Raw genomic sequence first — 19,922 nt, 5'->3', positions numbered from 1 at the left:
ATTGTGCTCCAGCCAAAAGCAGAGCAGCAGGGGGTAGGTGGGGCAGGCGGGGGGGGGACTGCATAAAGATTTATATGGATGGTAATTCATTAAAGGCAAAGTAAACCCTACTCATGAGCAGTTTATATAAATATACAGAGAAGGAGTGTTCTGTGCATTGAATAATTTCTATCCTCCGCATATTATATCTAAGGGAAACAACATGGCAGCTTCTAGGTACAAATGTAGGAAATGCTAAACTCCCAGGAAGCTGTAGGGCTGCAGGGAGTTGCGCCACACACTTGCCAATTGCAGTTCATTTTATTACAAACCATAACACTGTACAGAGAAGTGACGGCCTCGCTGCTGCTCCGTAGGGCTCGGCCTGCCTAATCTCTGGCGCCCCCGGCTGGGTACATAGAGGCATTGGGATTGGCCGTTCCCCTATCTGTGGGACAGTTCTGCCCCCTGCTGGTGAATCCATGTATAACACTCTCAGTGGCTCAGGGCCCAGGTTCTGGCGCTTCTGCCCCCGCCGCCGCTCTCCGGGCCACGCGCTGCTTGTACAGCTTGGTCCTCTCCCTCTCGAAGTTGACCACGGACATGGGAATACGCACGGTATCGATGCCATTCACCTGCGCCGGAGGCAAGGGGAGGAGCCTGTGAGCAGTTTGCAGTTTTACCAAAGACATTTCCAGCACTGTCTCCAGACTGGTTTCTGGCCACTTACCGTCACCTCGCACCAGTACTCCCCCTTCTTTGTTATTGGCTCCTCTGGGATCTTCAGGGCTTCTACCGGGGCCACCACACCCAGCTGCATAGACATTTATACTGTTAGGGGGTCCAGAAATGCACAAAGACCCCACCCCAGTACCATCTGCAGCAACTGTTACCGACCCAAAGTACCCGAGTAGCAAAGTACTTACTGTATCACTCTGCCCCCAGCTCATATACCCCCTTCTAACCAGGCAACCAATCAGAATAGAGATGTCTGTACTGGTCACATATAGGGAGGAACTTTCCTGAGCCTTATACATAGTGTTTCCTTGTACCCCTTATCCCCTCCCTTATGTGCCCCTTATCCCCTCCCTTATGTGCCCTTTACCCCCTCCCCTACCTGCCCATGGTACTGACCTACATACCTGCCCCTTACCCCCTTCCCTACCTGCACATGGTACGGACTCACATACCTGCCCCTTAACCCCTCCCCTACCTGCAAATGGTACTGACCCACATACCTGCCCCTTACCCCTCCCTGCCCATGTTACTGACCCACATACCTGCCCCTTACCCCCTCCCCTACCTGCCCATGTTACTGACCCACATACCTGCCCCTTACCTGCCCATGGTACTGACCCACATACCTTACCCTTTCCCCCTCCCCTACCTGCACATGGTACTGACCGACATACCTGCCCCTTACCCCCTCCCCTACCTGCCCATGGTACTGACCCACATACCTGCCCCTTACCCCCTCCCCTACCTGCCCATGGTACTGACCCACATACCTGCCCCTTACCCCCTCCCCTACCTGCCCATGGTACTGACTGACATACCTGCCCCTTACCCCCTCCCCTACCTGCACATGGTACTGACCGACATACCTGCCCCTTACCCCTCCCCTACCTGCACATGGTACTGACCGACATACCTGCCCCTTACCCCCTCCCCTACCTGCCCATGGTACTGACCGACATACCTGCCCCTTACCCCCTCCCCTACCTGCCCATGGTACAGACCGACAGACCGACATACCTGCCCCTTACCCCCTCCCCTACCTGCCCATGGTACTGACCGACATACCTGCCCCTTACCCCCTCCCCTACCTGCACATGGTACTGACCGACATACCTGCCCCTTACCCCCTCCCCTACCTGCACATGGTACTGACCGACATACCTGCCCCTTACCCCCTCCCCTACCTGCACATGGTACTGACCGACATACCTGCCCTTACCCCCTCCCCTACCTGCACATGGTACTGACCGACATACCTGCCCCTTACCCCCTCCCCTACCTGCCCATGGTACTGACCGACATACCTGCCCCTTACCCCCTCCCCTACCTGCCCATGGTACAGACCGACATACCTGCCCCTTACCCCCTCCCCTACCTGCCCATGGTACTGACTGACATACCTGCCCCTTACCCCCTCCCCTACCTGCACATGGTACTGACCGACATACCTGCCCCTTACCCCCTCCCCTACCTGCCCATGGTACTGACTGACATACCTGCCCCTTACCCCCTCCCCTACCTGCACATGGTACTGACCCACATGCCCACCCGTGACCAAAGTGCAGGGCTACTCACGTTCTTAAATAGGTTCCGAGCGACAATCTCCTTGGTCACTTCCCACTGCCCCACATTGTTCTTCATGCCGACCTCCAGGTGAGAGTCCCGCAGGTAACGCAATGTCTGAAACAAACAATTTCACTTTAATGGGGACATAAGCGCAATAAGTCCCACCTGAAGCACCCAGTGTAGGATCAGTGCCAGTAGGAGAGCCCCCCGAGGTGCTGCCAAGGATACCTGGAAGATTTGCCCTCCCTCAGGGTTGGCCACAGCCTCTGCCACTCACCATTTCTCCAGTCCATGTCTGTATCCTGTCCTCCGGCGCCCCCTCCTGTTGCCTCTGCACAAACCAGATACACACATTATAGTCTGACACATACAGCCTGGGGGGGGGGGGGGGGGGTGGGCTGGGTAACTAGGGCAAATACACTGAGTAGCACTGCATCTAACTGCCCCCTGACTGTTACCCCAATGTTTCTATATATCTGTAACCTTGTCATGGGCTAAGGGGGCCCAGCCTGAAGGCCAGTTAGGGGGGGGATTTGGGGTGAGTGCTTATTTGTGCCCTGGGTACCCCTGGAACTATAGCGGGGTGACTGTTACCCCAATGTTTCTATATATCTGTAACCTTGTTATGGGCTAAGGGGGCCCAGCCTGAAGGCCAGTTAGGGGGGGATTTGGGGTGAGTGCTTGTGCCCTGGGTACCCCTGGAACTATAGCGGGGTGACTGTTACCCCAATGTTTCTATATATCTGTAACCTTGTTATGGGCTAAGGGGGCCCAGCCTGAAGGCCAGTTAGGGGGGGATTTGGGGTGAGTGCTTATTTGTGCCCTGGGTACCCCTGGAACTATAGCGGGGTGACTGTTACCCCAATGTTTCTATATATCTGTAACCTTGTTATGGGCTAAGGGGGCCCAGCCTGAAGGCCAGTTAGGGGGGGATTTGGGGTGAGTGCTTATTTGTGCCCTGGGTACCCCTGGAACTATAGCAGGGTGACTGTTACCCCAATGTTTCTATATATTATTCCTTATCTTTATATTCAATCCCTCTCCTATTCATAATCCTGCCTCTCATTCAAATCACTGCCTGGTTGCTATGGTAAACAATAGCTAAAATTCCAAACTGGAGAGCTGCTGCTCTCCATGGTAAAAGTAGGTAAGTGTCCCTTTAATTGTATCCCTATAGCTGATAGAAACATATATATATATATGAATTATATTATCACCCCCGCTCTGCCTTTGAAAGGCCTAGCACACCCCAGAAGTCTCTTAGATAGTCAGCTCTGTTATACCAGGACCTGCTTATAGTGGAACATTCTGCCGTTAGGGATTACTTACCCTTTTCTCTTCTTCGAACATCTTCTTATTCTCAGGAGAGGGGTAAACGGCCAAACCCTGTGGCAGCAGCTTGTTCCTTCCCAGCGGCTTCTCCACAAACACGGTGTCCCCCCGGCCCCCCAGCTCTGTAGGGGGACAGTGAGATCAGGGTTAGTAGATATCGGGGGGCTACTTACTCAGTGGGGCGCACATATACCCTATAGCTTACTGGGCACAGTCTGGGTGAGGAGCAGCTCCATCTTCTCTTTCTTCTTATGCTTTGTGTCCTCCAATACTCGGTAGATGCGATGCCTTCGGGGGTGCAGTTTAGGCTCCTCCCCTTCCTTAGGGAGATTCACCTTCCACCATCGCTCCACCACCACCGTGCCCTATAGCAACGGGAAAGGGCAGTTACAGTATGGGCACCTGGAAATACCCCCCAGCTCACTCAGGGGGTTATAATCTGTACAGCTAGGGAAGGATATATTGGGGGACAGTACAGTAAGGGGCCCATGTAGGTTTATATTGGGGGACAGTACAGTGAAGGAGAGGTCCCTCAGGCTTTTTTTTTTTTTAATATAGGGGATATATTACAGTGAGGGGCCCCTGAGGGATTATATTGGGGCACAATACAGTGAGGGGTCCCTGAGGGGATTATATTGGGGACAATGAGGGGTCACTGTGTCTTTATATTGGGGCACAATACAGTGAGGGGTCCCTGAGGGATTATATGGGGGCACAATACAGTGAGGGGACCCTGAGGGATTATATGGGGGCACAATACAGTGAGGGGTCCCTGAGGGGATTATATGGGGGCACAATACAGTGGGGGGTCCCTGAGGGATTTATATGGGGGCACAATACAGTGGGGGTCCCTGAGGGGATTATATGGGGTACAATACAGTGAGGGGTCCCTGAGGGGATTATATGGGGTACAATACAGTGGGGGGTCCCTGAGGATTATATGGGGGTACAATACAGTGAGGGGGTCCCTGAGGGATTATATGGGGGTACAATACAGTGAGGGGTCCCTGAGGGATTATATGGGGGTACAATACAGTGAGGGTCCCTGAGGGATTATATGGGGTACAATACAGTGGGGGGTCCCTGAGGGATTATATGGGGGTACAATACAGTGAGGGGTCCCTGAGGGGATTATATGGGGCACAATACAGTGGGGGGTCCCTGAGGGATTATATGGGGGCACAATACAGTGGGGGTCCCTGAGGGGATTATATGGGGGTACAATACAGTGAGGGGTCCCTGAGGGATTATATGGGGGCACAATACAGTGAGGGGTCCCTGAGGGAATATATTGGGGCACAATACAGTGAGGGGTCCCTGAGGGATTATATGGGGGTACAATACAGTGAGGGTCCCTGAGGGGAATATATGGGGGTACAATACAGTGAGGGGTCCCTGAGGGAATATATGGGGCACAATACAGTGAGGGGTCCCTGAGGGATTATATGGGGGTACAATACAGTGAGGGGTCCCTGAGGGGAATATATGGGGGTACAATACAGTGAGGGGTCCTGAGGGATTATATGGGGGTACATACAGTGAGGGGTCCCTGAGGGATTATATGGGGGTAACAATACAGTGGGGGGTCCCTGAGGGATTATATGGGGGTACAATACAGTGGGGGGTCCCTGAGGGATTATATGGGGGTACAATACAGTGAGGAGTCCCTGAGGGATTATATGGGGGTACAATACAGTGAGGGGTCCCTGAGGGGATTATATGGGGGTACAATACAGTGAGGGGTCCCTGAGGGATTATATGGGGGGTACAATACAGTGAGGGTTCCCTGAGGGATTATATGGGGGTACAATACAAGTGAGGGGTCCCTGAGGGATTATATGGGGGTACAATACAGTTGGGGGGTCCCTGAGGGATTATATGGGGGTACAATACAGTGGGGGGTCCCTGAGGGATTATATGGGGGTACAATACAGTGAGGAGTCCCTGAGGGGATTATAATGGGGGGTACAATACAGTGAGGGGTCCCTGAGGGGATTATATGGGGGCACAATACAGTGAGGGGTCCCTGAGGGATTATATGGGGGCACAATACAGTGAGGGGTCCCTGAGGGGATTATATGGGGGCACAATACAGTGAGGGGTCCCCTGAGGGGATTATATGGGGGGCACAATACAGTGAGGGGTCCCTGAGGGATTATATGGGGTACAATACAGTGAGGGGTCCCTGAGGGATTATATGGGGGTACAATACAGTGAGGGGTCCCTGAGGGATTATATGGGGGTACAATACAGTGAGGGGTCCCTGAGGGATTATATGGGGGTACAATACAGTGAGGGGTCCCTGAGGGATTATATGGGTACAATACAGTGAGGGGTCCCTGAGGGATTATATGGGGGTACAATACAGTGAGGGGTCCCTGAGGGATTATATGGGGGTACAATACAGTGAGGGGTCCCTGAGGGGAATATATGGGGGTACAATACAGTGAGGGGTCCCTGAGGGATTATATGGGGGCACAATACAGTGAGGGGTCCCTGAGGGATTATATGGGGGTACAATACAGTGAGGGGTCCCTGAGGGGATTATATGGGGGTACAATACAGTGGGGCGTCCTGAGGGATTATATGGGGGTACAATACAGTGGGGGGTCCCTGAGGGATTATATGGGGGTACAATACAGTGAGGGGTCCCTGAGGGGATTATATGGGGGTACAATACAGTGAGGGGTCCCTGAGGGGATTATATGGGGGCACAATACAGTGAGGGGTCCCTGAGGGATTATATGGGGGTACAATACAGTGAGGGGTCCCTGAGGGATTATATGGGGGCACAATACAGTGGGGGGTCCCTGAGGGATTATATGGGGGTACAATACAGTGGGGGGACCCTGAGGGAATATATGGGGGTACAATACAGTGAGGGGACCCTGAGGGAGTATATGGGGGTACATACAGTGAGGGGTCCCTGAGGTATTATATGGGGGTACAATACAGTGAGGGGTCCCTGAGGGATTATATGGGGGTACAATACAGTGAGGGGTCCCTGAGGGAGTATATGGGGGTACAATACAGTGAGGGGTCCCTGAGGTATTATATGGGGGTACAATACAGTGAGGGGTCCCTGAGGGATTATATGGGGGCACAATACAGTGAGGGGTCCCTGAGGGGATTATATGGGGGGCAACAATACAGTGAGGGGTCCCCTGAGGGGGATTATATGGGGGCACAATACAGTGAGGGGTCCCTGAGGGGATTATATGGGGGCACAATACAGTGAGGGGTCCCGGAGGGATTATATGGGGGTACAATACAGTGGGGGGGGTTCCCTGAGGGGATTATATGGGGGTACAATACAGTGAGGGTCCCTGAGGGGATTATATGGGGTACAATACAGTGAGGGGTCCCTGAGGGATTATATGGGGGTACAATACAGTGAGGGGTCCCTGAGGGGATTATATGGGGGCACAATACAGTGAGGGGTCCCTGAGGGATTATATGGGGGTACAATACAGTGGGGGGGTCCCTGAGGGGAATATATGGGGGTACAATACAGTGAGGGGTCCCTGAGGGGATTATATGGGGGTACAATACAGTGAGGGGTCCCTGAGGATTATATGTGGGTAACAATACAGTGAGGGGTCCCTGAGGGATTATATGGGGGCACATACAGTGAGGGGTCCCTGAGGGATTATATGGGGGTACAATACAGTGGAGGGTCCCTGAGGATTATATGGGGGTACAATACATGAGGGGTCCCTGAGGATTATATGGGGTACAAATACAGTGAGGGGTCCCTGAGGGATTATATGGGGGGTACAATACAGTGAGGGGTCCCTGAGGGGGATTATATGGGGGCACAATACAGTGAGGGGTCCCTGAGGGATTATATGGGGGGCACAATACAGTGAGGGGTCCCTGAGGGATTATATGGGGGGTACAATACAGTGAGGGGTCCCTGAGGGATATATGGGGGTACAATACAGTGGGGGTCCCTGAGGGATTATATTGGGGCACAATACAGTGGGGTTCCCTGAGGGGATTATATGGGGCACAATACAGTGGGGGTCCCTGAGGGATTATATGGGGGTACAATACAGTGGGGGGGTCCCTGAGGGGAATATATATGGGGGTACAATACAGTGAGGGGTCCCTGAGGGGATTATATGGGGGCACAATACAGTGGGGGTCCCTGAGGGGATTATATGGGGGGCACAATACAGTGGGGGTCCCTGAGGGGATTATATGGGGGGCACATACAGTGGGGGTCCCTGAGGGGATTATATGGGGGCACAATACAGTGGGGGGTCCTGAGGGGATATATGGGGGTACAATACAGTGAGGGGGTCCCTGAGGGGATTATATGGGGGTACAATACAGTGAGGGGTCCTGAGGGATTATATTGGGGCACAATACAGTGAGGGTCCCTGAGGGGATTATATGGGGGTACAATACAGTGAGGGGTCCTGAGGGATTATATGGGGGTACAATACAGTGAGGGGTCCCTGAGGGAATATATGGGGGTACAATACAGTGAGGGGGTCCCTGAGGGGATTATATGGGGGTACAATACAGTGAGGGGTCCCTGAGGGGGATTATATGGGGGTACAACACAGTGAGGGGTCCCTGAGGGAATATATGGGGGTACAATACAGTGAGGGGTCCCTGAGGGGATTATATGGGGGTACAACACAGTGAGGGGTCCCTGAGGGATTATATGGGGGTACAATACAGTGAGGGGTCCCTGAGGGATTATATGTGGGTACAATACAGTGAGGGTTCCTTGAGGGGATTATATGGGGGCACAATACAGTGAGGGGTCCCTGAGGATTATATGGGGGTACAATACAGTGAGGGGTCCCTGAGGGATTATAATACAGTGAGGGGTCCCTGAGGGATTATATGGGGGTACAATACAGTGAGGGGTCCCTGAGGGATTATATGGGGGTACAATACAGTGAGGGGTCCCTGAGGGGATTATATGGGGGCACAATACAGTGAGGGGTCCCTGAGGGATTATATGGGGGCACAATACAGTGAGGGGTCCCTGAGGGATTATATGGGGGTACAATACAGTGAGGGGTCCCTGAGGGATTATATGGGGGTACAATACAGTGGGGGGTCCCTGAGGGATTATATTATTGGGGGCTACAATACAGTGGGGGTCCCTGAGGGATTATATGGGGGTACAATACAGTGGGGGGTCCCTGAGGGGAATATATATGGGGGTACAATACAGTGAGGGGTCCCTGAGGGGATTATATGGGGGCACAATACAGTGGGGGTCCCTGAGGGGATTATATGGGGGTACAATACAGTGGGGGTCCCTGAGGGGATTATATGGGGGCACAATACAGTGGGGTCCCTGAGGGGATTATATGGGGGCAGCAATACAGTGGGGGTCCCTGAGGGGGATTATATGGGGGTACAATACAGTGAGGGGTCCCTGAGGGGATTATATGGGGGTACAATACAGTGAGGGGTCCCTGAGGGATTATATTGGGGCACAATACAGTGAGGGGTCCCTGAGGGGGATTATATGGGGGTACAATACAGTGAGGGGTCCCTGAGGGATTATATGGGGGTACAATACAGTGAGGGGTCCCTGAGGGATTATATGGGGGTACAATACAGTGAGGGGTCCCTGAGGGATTATATGGGGGTACAATACAGTGAGGGGTCCCTGAGGGATTATATGGGGGTACAACACAGTGAGGGGTCCCTGAGGGATTAGGGGTACAATACAGTGAGGGGTCCCTGAGGGGATTATAGTCGGTGCGGCACAAATACGTGCGGGGTCCCTGAGGTTATTGGGGCTACAATACAGTGAGGGGTCCTGAGGGATTTTGGGGTCAATACATGTGGGGGTCCTGATTGGCATTATATGGGGTTACAATCGTGAGGGGTCCCTGGGGTTATATGGGGTACATACAGTGAGGGCCCTGAGGGGATTTATGGGGGTACAAATCAGTGACGGGCCTGAGGGAACACCCACCAACAAAATAATGGGGCACATACAGTGAGGTCCCTGAGGGATTATATGGGGATACATACAGTGGAGGGTCCCTGAGGGGTTATCTCTACAATACATAGGTCCCTGAGGGTTATATGGGGTAGCATACAGTGAGGGTCCTGAGGGTTATTATGCGGGTACAATACCAGCTTGAGGGGTCCTGAGGGATTATATGGGGTACAATACAGTGAGGGGTCCTGAGGGATTATATGGGGGTACAATACAGTGAGGGGTCCCTGAGGAATATATGGGGGTACAATAACAGTGGGGGGGTCCCTGAGGGGTTATATGGGTCAATACGTGAGAGGGTCCCTTGAGGCAATTATGGGGTCAATTACAGTGGGGGTCCCGAGGAATTATATGGGTACATACATGTGAGGGTCCCTGAGGGATTATGGGGTTACAATACAGTGCGGGGGGACCCCTTCCATGAGGGATATATGAGGGTAAAACAGTGGGGTGGGTCCCTGAGGGGATCTATTATGGGAGTACATCAGTGGGGGAGGCCCTGAGGAATTTCAATATGGGGTACAATACAGTGTGGCGGGTCCCTGAGGGGATTAATTGGAGCAGGGACACAGGGACGGTAATTAAGGAGAAGGGAAGGTGTAGAAAGCAAGGGGATGGTGGACGGGGGTCAAATCGGGGTGGAACCGAGGTACCAATACAGTGAGGGTCCCTGAGGGGAATATTATGGGGGTACATACCAGGGGGGAGTCCCCTGAGGGGTTAATATGGGGGTAAAATTACGCTGGGGGTGTACAAGCTTACAGTGGGGATCCTGAGGGGATTCATGCGGGACAATACAGTGGGGGTCCCTAGGGGATTATATGGGGGTAACAATCAGTGAGGGGTCCCTGGAGGGGAATATATGGGGTACAATACCAGTGAGGGGTCCCTGGGGGAATATTGGGTCAATACAGGTGGGGGGGCCCTGAGGGGGAATATATTGAGGGCTCGTACGTGAGGGGTCCCTTGAGGGGAATATGATGGCGGCTACAATACCGAGTGGGGGGGTCCCTGAGAGGGAATATATGGCGGCTACAATACAGTTTGAGGGGTCCCTGAGATATGGGGTACAATACTGCTTCATATAACAGTGAAGGGTCCATGAGGGGCAATATTAGGGGGTTACATACAGATGGCGGGGACTCGAGGGAATTATGGGGTTAATAAGTGGGGGACTCTGAGAGGGAATATATGGGGGTACGCAATACAGTGGGGGGGACCTAGAGGGAATATATGGGGGTACAAATACAGATGGGGGTCCTGTAGGGGATATATGGGGTCACACAGTACAGTGGGGGACCCTGAGGGTGATATCCATGGGGGTACAATACAGATTGGGGGCCGGTCCCTGAGGGGATATCATGGGGTAACCAAATTACGTGGGGGGTCCCGGGGAATAACTATGCGGGGGGTTACATACAGATGGGGGACATAGGGAATATTACTGGGGGTACAATACCAGCTGGGGGGGGGCGGCAACAATACTAGAGCGGTCCCTGAGGGGATTATGGGGTTACAATACAGGGGGGGGGTCCCTGAGGGATCTATTGGGGTACAATACAAGCTGGGGTGGACCCTCGAGGGGAAAATCGTGGGCAGTAAATACAGTGAGGGGGTTCCTTGGGGGAATATATGGGGCTACAATTACAGTGGGGGTCCCTGGGGAATAATGGGGTCAATACAAGTGGGGGGTCTTGAGGGGAATATCATGGGTACGAATACGTGGGGTAGCCTGACGGGGAATATATGGCGGTACAATACAGTGGGGAGGTCCTGAGGGGAATACATATGGGGGTAACAATACGTGGGGGGTCCTTGAGGAATATATGAGGGACAATACAGTGGGGGGACCCTGAGGGAATATAATGGGGTTCAATACAGTGGGGGGGGTCCTGAAGGGGAATATGATGGGGGTACAGATACAGTGGGGGGCCCTGAGGGATATATGGAGGGTCATTACAAGTGGGGGTCTTGAGCGGGATACTATGGGGGTACACAATACAGTGAGGGGTCCTGAGGGGGATATATGGAGAGGTACAATACGGTGACGGCGGTCCCCTGGGACTCTATATGAGGCACCATACAGTGAAGGTCCCTGAGGGGAATATATGGGCAGTACGAATACAAATCGAGGGGCCCTGAGGATTACTCATGGGGGTACAATACAGTGGGGGGGTCCCTGAGGGGATTTATGCGGTTACAAGACAGTGGGCGGGGGCGTACGAATAGCAGTGGGGGAGGGATTACAATACAGGTGCTGGGGGGACATGTGGGGGGGAGGGTACAAATACAGTGGGGGGGGGGTACAAATACAGTGGGGGGAGGCGTACAATGACGTGGGGGGGAGGATCAATACAGGGGGGGTCAATACAGTGGCGGGGGGGTACAATACAGTGGGGGGGACAGTACGGTGGGGCGGGGTCAATGACAGTGGGGGGGGGAGGTACAATTACAAGTGGGGGCGGGTACAGACAGTCTGGAGGGGAGTCCCTGAGGGAATATCATGGGGAGTACAATACCAGTGGGGGGGGAGGGTCAATACAGTGGGGGGGTACCATACAGTGGGGGGTCCTGGGGATACTATGGGGTACAATAGTGGGGGGGGGGTACATCAGTGGGGGGTCGAGGAATTATATGGGTCAATACAGTGAGGTCCTGAGGGTTATTATTAGGGGTACAATACAGGATGGGGTCCCTGACGGGATTATTCATGGGGGCACATCAGTGGGAGGGGTCCCTGAGGGGAATTATACTGGCGGGACAATACGTGGGGGGTCCCTGAGGGGAATATATGCGCGGTACTCATTTACAGTGGGAGGGGGGACAATACAGTGGGGGGGTCCTTGGGAGGAATAGACTGGGGGTACAATAACAGTGGGGGGTCCGACGGGAACTATTTTGGCGGTACAATACAGTGGGGGTCCTGAGGGCAATATGTGGTTACAATACCAGCTGGGGGGTCTCATAATGAGGATTATATGGGGGCTAAAGTACAGTGGGGGGGTACAACATACAATGGCGGGAGCGGCGGTACAAAGTACAGTGGGGGTACAATACAGTGACGGGGGAGACAATACAGTAGGGGGGACCATACAGTGGTGGGGGGGACAGAATACAGGGGGGTACATACAGTGGGGGGGTCCCTGAGGGGATATGATGGGGCGGTTACAAATACAGTGGGGGGTCTGACCGGGATGAATTATGGGGTACATTACGAGTGGGGGGGTCCTTGAGGGGAATTTCGGGGGTACATACAGTGATGGGGTCCTGAGGGGATATATTGGGGGCAACATACAGTGAGGAGCCCTGAGGGGAATTATGGGGCGGTACAATACAGTGAAGGGGTCCTGAGGGTTATATTGGGAAATACAGTGGGTGGGGCTCCCTGAGAGGGATTAATATGGGCCAATACGTGAGGGGTCCCTGAGGGGAATATATGGGGGTTACATACAGTGAGGGTCCTGAGGATTATATGGGAGGTACTCAGTGGGGGTCCTGAGGGGAATATATGGAGTCAATACAGTGGGGGGGGGGTACACTACAGTGAGGGAGGGGTACAATACAGTGGGGGGGGGTAATACAGTGGGGGGCGAGCGGTACAATACAGTTGGGGTGCGAGGCTACAATACGTGGGGGGAGGGACAATAGGGGGGGTTACAATACAGTGGAGCGGGTGGTACAATACAAGTGGGGGGGAGGTACAACTACTAGTGGGGGGGACATACATGGGGGTTACATCGTGGGGGGTACAATACAGTTGGGGGCTACAATACAGTGGGGGGTCCTGAGGGGAATATGCATGGGGTACATTCAGTGGGGGGGCGGTAACATACAGTGGGGGTCCCCTGAGGGGAAATATATGGCTGGTACAATACAGTGCGGGGGGTACATTACAGTGGGGAGGGTCCCTGAGGATTACTATGGGGTAAACTACAGTGAGGGTCCTGGGGACTTATATGGGGGTACAATTACAGTGGGGGGTCCCTGAGGGGATTTATATGGGTACAACTTACATGGGCCGGTCTGGGAAATTATGGGGGGTACAATACAGTGGGGGGGTACAATAAGTGGGGGGTCCCTGAGGGGATTATATGGGGACAAACAGTTGGGGGGTCCCTGAGGCGGAGATAGTATGGGTCGTACATTCGAGTGGGGGTCTGGGAATATTATGGGGTACAATACAGTTGGGGGGGTACATAAGTGGGGGGTTCCCCTGGGGGTTATATGGGGCACAATACATGTGGGAGGTCCACTGAGGGATATATGGGGGCTACATACAAGTGGGCGGAGTCTTGAGGGGAATATAGCGGGTACCAATACAGTGGGGGAGGGGTCCCTGAGGGGAATTTTGGTGAGTATCCTAATACGAGTGGGGGTCTAATAGAGGATTATAGGGGACAATACAGTGGGGGGGGGTACAATACAGGGGGGGGGTACAATACCGTGGCGCGGAGGCGCGATACAATACGTGGGGGAGGTACAATACATGGAAGGGGTACAATACAGTTGGCGGGGGGGGGTACAACTAAGTGGGGGGGGGAGTACCATACAGTGGAGGGGGGGGTTACAATACAGTGGGGGGGGGAGGCTACATGTAAGTGGGGGGGGGGTTACAATACAGATGGGGGGGGGGTACAAAGCAGTGGGGGGGGGTACAATACAAGTGGGGGGGGGTACAAACAGTGGGGGGGGTTTACAATACGAGTGAGGGGGGGGGTAAATACAGTGGGGGGGGGGTACAAAATACAGTGGGGGGGGTACAACTACAGTGCGGGCGGCGGGGGGGTCGCGGCACTCACGGATAGCGGTGGTCACAACCACCCGCGCAAGCACGTCAGCTTGCGCCGGGCTCGGGCGGAAGGGGAAGCGGCGGACAGGTCGCCTCGCATCACCCCACAGCTCTCAGATCCCGACAAGGACACCACGTGGGGAGAGGAAACCCAATCAGCGCCTCGCCCCTGACGTCACCACCCGGAAGTAACGCGTTTCCGCCCGCTCCTGCTAATCCCGCCCTTTTATTTACTCCCGGCATGCTGCGCGCTACCCTGTCAGTCGACGACCTGAGGGAAGCGGTTTGCGAGCAGCGCTATAGTGCCCCCCAGTGTTAGTGTAGGGAATGGGGGGCAAACTGGGCATTATTAGCGCACTGTGAGCGACTCAACTGAGACGAAATGTAACCATAAAAATCCCTCATTATCCAAAGTCTGTGGTAAAGGGTTCAACGTTAATTTAACTTTTATTTTGTTATAGAATGGCAATTTGTGAGCAACATTTCTATTGGTCTTCATTATTTATTTCTTATAGTTTTTGAATTATTAGTGTTTTTATTTGCAGCTGTCACATGGGGGTCACTGACCCCGGCAGCCAAACCCTATTGCTCTGTGAGGCTCCAGTTTTATTGTTATTGTTACTTTTTATTCCTTATCTTTCTATTCAGCCCTCCCTATTCAGTATACCTGCCTCTCATTCAGACAGCTCCCTGGTTGCTAAGGTAATTTGAGCCCTAGTAACAGTATATCTGACCCCGGCAGCCAAACCATAGTGCTCTGTGAGGCTCCAGTTTTATTGTTACTGTTTATTACTTATCTTTCTCATCAGACAATCGCCTAATTATATTCTAGTCTCATATTCAAAATCTTAAAACCACTGTTTGGTTGCTAGGGTAATTTGGACCTTAGCAACCAGAGAGCTGCTGAAATTCCCAACTAAAAGGCTGCTGAAGCAAAGCAACTACTATGTAAAAACGGCATATATAAATGTTGATGTTTATGTTATTGCTTCTCGGGGCTGTAGATGGCTGCTGGTTTTGGGGCAGGAAGTGGATGTTATGTTACTTCTTATATTTTTCGATTTATGAAATTTTTCTGATATTGTTTCTTGAAAAATTCAAATTTTTTGGAGTTTTTCGAAATGAACCACCATAATTTGTGATTTATTAATATTTAGTTAATTTTTATTGTCAAACAAAACATTGGCAAGGTGTGGGATCTGTCAGTCCCAATTGGGTCCTACGGGGGGCTTAGACTAGTGGGAAAAGCAAACAAACCTGAGCATTGGGCTACAGTACTTCAGGGCGATTGATTCCGCTCAGTTGTTTTCTATTTTCACCAGTTTAAGGGGAAGTTAATCCACACATCAATTGTTTTCTATTTCCACCCAGTTTCCAGGGGAAGTTAAGTCCTTCATTGTTTCTAATTTCACCCAGTTTCAAGGGGAAGTTATCCCAATCATTGATTTTATGTTTCACCCAGTTTCAAGGGAAGTAGTAATCCATTCATTGTTTTCTTTCACCAGTTTCAAGCGGGAAGGTAATCCATCATTGTTCTTCTATTTCACCCAGTTTCAAGGGGAAGTTATCCCTCTGTTTTCTAGTAATCACCAGGTTTCAGGAAGTTAATCCCACATTGTTTTCTGTTTACCAGTTTCAAGGGAAGTTATCCCATCATTTTTTTATGTTAGCACCCAGGTCAAGGGGGAAGTTATCATCTTGCTTTATGTTATCACCCAAGTCTCCAGGGAGCAGTTGAATCCCATCATTGTTTTATGTTTTACCCAGTTTCAAGGGGAGTTACTCCCATCCATTGGCTTTCGTATTCACCAGTTTTCAAGGGAGTTAATACCATCCATTGCGCTTTTTATGTTGTCACCGCAGTTTCAAGCGGAATTAATCCACTCATTGTATTATTGTTCACCAGTTTCAGGGGAAGGTTAATCCAAATCATGTGTTTTATGTTTCACCCAGTTTCAAGGGGAAGTTAATCCCCTCATTGTTTTATGTTTCACCAGTTTCAAGGGAAGTTAATCCCCTCATTGTTTTATGTTTCACCCAGTTTCAAGGGAGTTGAATCCCATCATTGCTTTCTATTTCACCCAGTTTCGAAGGGAAGTTAATCCCATCATTGTTTCTATTTTCACCCAGTTTCAAGGGGAAGTTAATCCCATCATTGGCTTTCTATTTCACCCAGTTTCAAGGGGAAGTTAATCCCCTCATTGCTTTATATTTCACCCAGTTTCAAGGGGAAGTTAATCCCCTCATTGCTTTCTATTTCACCCAGTTTCAAGGGGAAGTTAATCCCCTCATTGCTTTCTATTTCACCCAGTTTCAAGGGGAAGTTAATTCCATCATTGTTTTATGTTTCACCCAGTTTCAAGGGGAAGTTAATCCCCTCATTGTTTTATGTTTCACCCAGTTTCAAGGGGAAGTTAATCCCATCATTGTTTTATGTTTCACCCAGTTTCAAGGGGAAGTTAATCCCATCATTGTTTTATGTTTCACCCAGTTTCAAGGGGAAGTTAATCCCATCATTGCTTTATGTTTCACCCAGTTTCAAGGGGAAGTTAATCCCCTCATTGCTTTCTATTTCACCCAGTTTCAAGGGGAAGTTAATCCCCTCATTGTTTTATGTTTCACCCAGTTTCAAGGGAGTTTCAATCCCCTCATTGTTTTATGTTTCACCCAGTTTCAAGGGAAGTTAATCCCATCATTGTTTTTTATGTTTCACCCAGTTTCAAGGGGAGTTAATCCCATCATTGTTTTATGTTTCACCCAGTTTCAAGGGGAAGTTAATCCCTCATTGCTTTCTATTTCACCCAGTTTCAAGGGGAAGTTAATCCCCTCATTGCTTTTATTTTCACCCAGTTTCAAGGGGAAGTTAATCCCCTCATTGCTTTCTATTTCACCCAGTTTCAAGGGGAAGTTAATCCCCTCATTGCTTTCTATTTCACCCAGTTTCAAGGGGAAGTTAATCCCCTCATTGCTTTCTATTTCACCCAGTTTCAAGGGGAAGTTAATCCCCTCATTGTTTTATGTTTCACCCAGTTTCAAGGGGAAGTTAATCCCCTCATTGTTTTATGTTTCACCCAGTTTCAAGGGGAAGTTAATCCCATCATTGTTTTATGTTTCACCCAGTTTCAAGGGGAAGTTAATCCCCTCATTGTTTTATGTTTCACCCAGTTTCAAGGGGAAGTTAATCCCATCATTGCTTTTCTGTTTCACCCAGTTTCAAGGGGAAGTTAATCCCCTCATTGTTTTATGTTTCACCCAGTTTCAGGGGAAGTTAATCCCATCATTGTTTTATGTTTCACCCAGTTTCAAGGCGGAAGTTAATCCCTCATTGCTTTCTATTTCACCCAGTTTCAAGGGAAGTTAATCCCCTCATTGCTTTCTATTTCACCCAGTTTCAAGGGGAAGTTAATCCCCTCATTGTTTTATGTTTCACCCAGTTTCAAGGGGAAAGTAATCCCATCATTGTTTTATGTTTCACCCAGTTTCAAAGGGGAAGTTAATCCCCTCATTGCTTTCTATGTTCACCCAGTTTCAAGGGGAAGTTAATCCCCTCATTGTTTTATGTTTCACCCAGTTTCAAGGGGAAGTTAATCCCCTCATTGCTTTTATTGTTCACCCAGTTTCAAGGGGAAGTTAATCCCATCATTGCCTTTCATGTTTCACCCAGTTTCAAGGGGAAGTTAATCCCTTCATTGCTTTCTATTTCACCCAGTTTCAAGGGGAAGTTAATCCCTCATTGTTTTATGTTTCACCCAGTTTCAAGGGGATTAATCCATGTTTTATGTTATCACCCAGTTTCAAGGGGAAGTTAATCCCATCATTGCTTTCTATTTCACCCAGTTTCAAGGGAAGTTAATCCCCTCATTGCTTTTATGTTTCACCCAGTTTCAAGGGAAGTTAATCCATCATTGCTTTCTTTTTCACCCAGTTTCAAGGCGAAGTTAATCCCATCATTGCTTTCTATTTCACCCAGTTTCAAGGGGAAGTTAATCCCCTCATTGCTTTCTATTTCACCCAGTTTCAAGGGGAAGTTAATCCCTCATTGCTTCTCCTATATCACCCAGTTTCAAGGGAAAGTTAATCCCCTCATTGTTTTATGTTTCACCCAGTTTCAAGGGGAAGTTAATCCCCTCATTGTTTTATGTTTCACCCAGTTTCAAGGGGAGTTAATCCCATCATTGTTTTATGTTTCACAGTTTCAAGGGGAAGTTAATCCCATCATTGCTTTCTATTTCACCCAGTTTCAAGGGGAAGTTAATCCCATCATTGTTTTATGTTTCACCCAGTTTCAAGGGGAAGTTAATCCCTCATTGTTTTTTGTTTCACCCAGTTTCAAGGGAAGTTAATCCCCTCATTGTTTTATGTTTCACCCAGTTTCAAGGGGAAGTTAATCCCCTCATTGTTTTATGTTTCACCCAGTTTCAAGGGGAAGTTATCCCATCATTGTTTTATGTTTCACCCAGTTTCAAGGGGAAGTTAATCCCATCATTCGTTTCTTATGTTTCACCCAGTTTAGGGGAAGTTAATCCCCTCATTGTTTTATGTTTCACCCAGTTTCAAGGGGAGTTAATCCCCTCATTGTTTTATGTTTCACCCAGTTTCAAGGGAGTTAATCCCCTCATTGTTTTATGTTTCACCAGTTTCAGGGGAGTTAATCCCATCATTGCTTTCTATTTCACCCAGTTTCAAGGGGAAGTTAATCCCCTCATTGCTTTCTATATTTCACCCAGTTTCAAGGGGAAGTTAATCCCCTCATTGTTTTATGTTTCACCCAGTTTCAAGGGGAAGTTAATCCCCTCATTGCTTTCTATTTCACCCAGTTTCAAGGGGAAGTTAATCCCTCATTGCTTTCTATGTTCACCCAGTTTCAAGGGAAGTTTAATCCCCTCATTGTTTTATGTTTCACCCAGTTTCAAGGGGAAGTTAATCCCATCATTGCATTTTATGTTTTCACCCAGTTTCAAGGGAAGTTAATCCCATCATTGCTTTCTATTTCACCCAGTTTCAAGGGGAAGTTAATCCCCTCATTGTTTATTTTCAACCAGTTTCAAGGGGAAGTTAATCCCCTCATTGCTTTCTATTTCACCCAGTTTCAAGGGGAAGTTAATCCCCTCATTGTTTTATGTTTCACCCAGTTTCAAGGGGAAGTTAATCCCCTCATTGTTTTCTATTTCACCCAGTTTCAAGGGGAAGTTAATCCCCTCATTGTTTTATGTTTCACCCAGTTTCAAGGGGAAGTTAATCCCCTCATTGTTTTATGTTTCACCCAGTTTCAAGGGGAAGTTAATCCCTCATTGTTTTATGTTTCACCCAGTTCAATGGGGAAGTTATCCCATCATGTTTATTTTCACCCAGTTTCAAGGGGAAGTTAATCCCCATCATTGCTTTCTATTTCACCCAGTTTCAAGGGGAATTATCCATCATTGTTTTATGTTCACCCCAGTTTCAAAGGGGAAGTTAATCCCATCATTGCTTTATGTTCACCCAGTTTCAAGGGAAGTTAATCCCATCATTGTTTTATGTTTCACCCAGTTTCAAGGG

At 50.1% G+C, this 19,922-nt stretch overlaps 1 protein-coding gene across 1 annotated transcript; it reads right to left on the bottom strand.

The window, feature by feature from the left end:
* Positions 1-281: 281 nt before the first annotated feature.
* On the bottom strand, positions 282-14,627 carry mrpl9 (mitochondrial ribosomal protein L9). The gene is made up of 7 exons (XM_031891858.1): positions 14,619-14,627; positions 3,821-3,980; positions 3,613-3,737; positions 2,561-2,614; positions 2,293-2,397; positions 710-793; positions 282-614 (listed from the first exon to the last, which is right to left on the bottom strand). Exons 1-7 carry the CDS (start codon positions 14,625-14,627, stop codon positions 483-485), a joined length of 669 nt encoding a protein of 222 aa, XP_031747718.1. The 3' UTR covers positions 282-482.
* Between the last annotated feature and the right edge of the window lie 5,295 nt (positions 14,628-19,922).

The sequence above is a fragment of the Xenopus tropicalis genome, chromosome 8 (genome assembly GCF_000004195.4).
Source record: "Xenopus tropicalis strain Nigerian chromosome 8, UCB_Xtro_10.0, whole genome shotgun sequence".
NCBI classification, from domain to species: domain Eukaryota; kingdom Metazoa; phylum Chordata; class Amphibia; order Anura; family Pipidae; genus Xenopus; species Xenopus tropicalis.
Note: the sequence above shows the minus strand (reverse complement) of the source record. Positions and strands in the feature narration are given on the sequence as shown.